The sequence below is a fragment of the Geospiza fortis genome, unplaced genomic scaffold, assembly GCF_000277835.1.
Source record: "Geospiza fortis unplaced genomic scaffold, GeoFor_1.0 scaffold1155, whole genome shotgun sequence".
In the NCBI taxonomy this organism is placed as follows: Eukaryota; Metazoa; Chordata; class Aves; order Passeriformes; family Thraupidae; genus Geospiza; species Geospiza fortis.
The window spans coordinates 17,172-18,719 of record NW_005054795.1 but is presented as its reverse complement, the minus strand read 5'-3'; the positions used below and the strand labels follow the sequence as shown (position 1 = coordinate 18,719).

General features: G+C 56.3%; 1 protein-coding gene across 1 annotated transcript in view; it reads right to left on the bottom strand.

The window, feature by feature from the left end:
* Positions 1-332: 332 nt before the first annotated feature.
* LOC102034085 (zinc finger protein 239-like) overlaps positions 333-1,548 on the bottom strand; it is an 11,766-nt gene continuing 10,550 nt past the window's right edge. Inside the window, exon 2 of the mRNA XM_005431178.2 lies at positions 333-1,540. Coding sequence (XP_005431235.1) covers positions 669-1,540 — 872 coding nt within the window. The 3' untranslated portion in view covers positions 333-668. The remainder of the gene's footprint in view (positions 1,541-1,548) is intronic.

Genomic DNA, 1,548 nt, shown 5'->3' with positions numbered 1-1,548 from the left:
CGTGTTCCCCACATCCCCATTCACGGTCATGTCCCACCGTGTCCCCATCCATGGCATTGTCCCCCACAGGTCCCCATCTATGCCTTAGTTCTACAGCTTTATTTCGACCCCAGTTTCAGGGCTTTCAAAGGGAACCATTTTCATTTCAAGACCAAAACAAAAGGATTTACGTGTCCTGCCAACAGAGCATGCACATGCTTGGGTGGGTGGGAAGAACCTTTAGTGGATGGGCTTCCACCCCACCGTCTCCAAAATCAGGGGTTTACCCCAGTCTGTCCCCATTTGGCTGTGGAAGATGCCCGTGGGCCAGACAGATAAAAGGACGCGGATTTATGTGGAAAATTACCTCCAAGGTCATCCAGTGTTGCTGGATGACACCAGAAGATGCAAAAAAGTGAGATTTTTCTGGAGTCAGAGGTCAACAAATCTGCTCTCCACAATGGATGTCTGGTGTTGGTCTGTGGATGTGTGCAGGTGCCCATGGAGAGCCAGGAGGATGTGGAGCCCCCAGCCAGGTGTCTTCCCAACACGGATCACTGGCACCACAGATCACCGGGGCTCTGCCCACCGGCGCTCTCTGGGGATCATCCAGTGTGGATCCCATGGGGGATGGAGCTGGAGGAGCACATGAAACTCTCCCTGCATGCGGGGCACGCACAGGGCTTCCCTTAGTGCTGGCTCTGTTGGTGTCTGCTCAAGACAGAGCTCTGTGAGAAGCTCTTCCCACACTCTGGGCACTCGTAGGGCCTCTCCCCGGTGTGGATGCGCCGGTGGGTCACGAGGCTGGAGTTGTCCCTGAAGCCCTTCCCGCAGTCAGGGCAGCGAAAGGGCCGCTCCTCCGTGTGAATGCGCTGGTGCCTGACAAGATGAGAGCTGCTCTGAAACCTCTTCCTGCATTTATCACACTCATAGGGCTTCTCCCCAGTGTGGCTCCTCAGGTGGTAGATCAGGTGCGAGCGCTGGCAGAAGCTCTTCCCACACTCCCCACACTCGTAAGACCTCTCGCCGGTGTGGATCCTCTTGTGGACAATCAGGTTCGACTTGTGGGTGAATCTCTTCCCACACTCGGGACACTCATAGGGCCGCTCCCGGGTGTGCATATGCTGGTGGCTGACAAGGGAGGAGTTGTACTTGAAGCCTTTCCCACAGTCGGGGCAGAGGAAGGGTCTCTCCTCTGTGTGAGTGCGCTGGTGCCTGAGGAGATCAGAGCTGGTCTCAAACCCCTTTCTGCATTTATCACACTCGTAGGGCTTCTCCCCGGTGTGCCTCCTCAGGTGGACAATCAGGCAGGAGATCCGGCTGAAGCTCTTCCCACACTCCCCACACTTGTAAGACCTCTCCTGGGTGTGGCTCCTCAGGTGGACAGTCAAGTTGGATCTCCGGCTGAAGCTCTTCCCACACTCCTCACATATGTAGGGCCTCTCCCCCGTGTGGATTCTCATGTGGCAGATCAGGTTGGACCTCTGGCTGAAGCTCTTCCCACATTCCAAGCAGTTGTGGGGCTTCTCCTTACCCTGAAGCTGCTCATCGACCCCCAGCTCTGAGCTC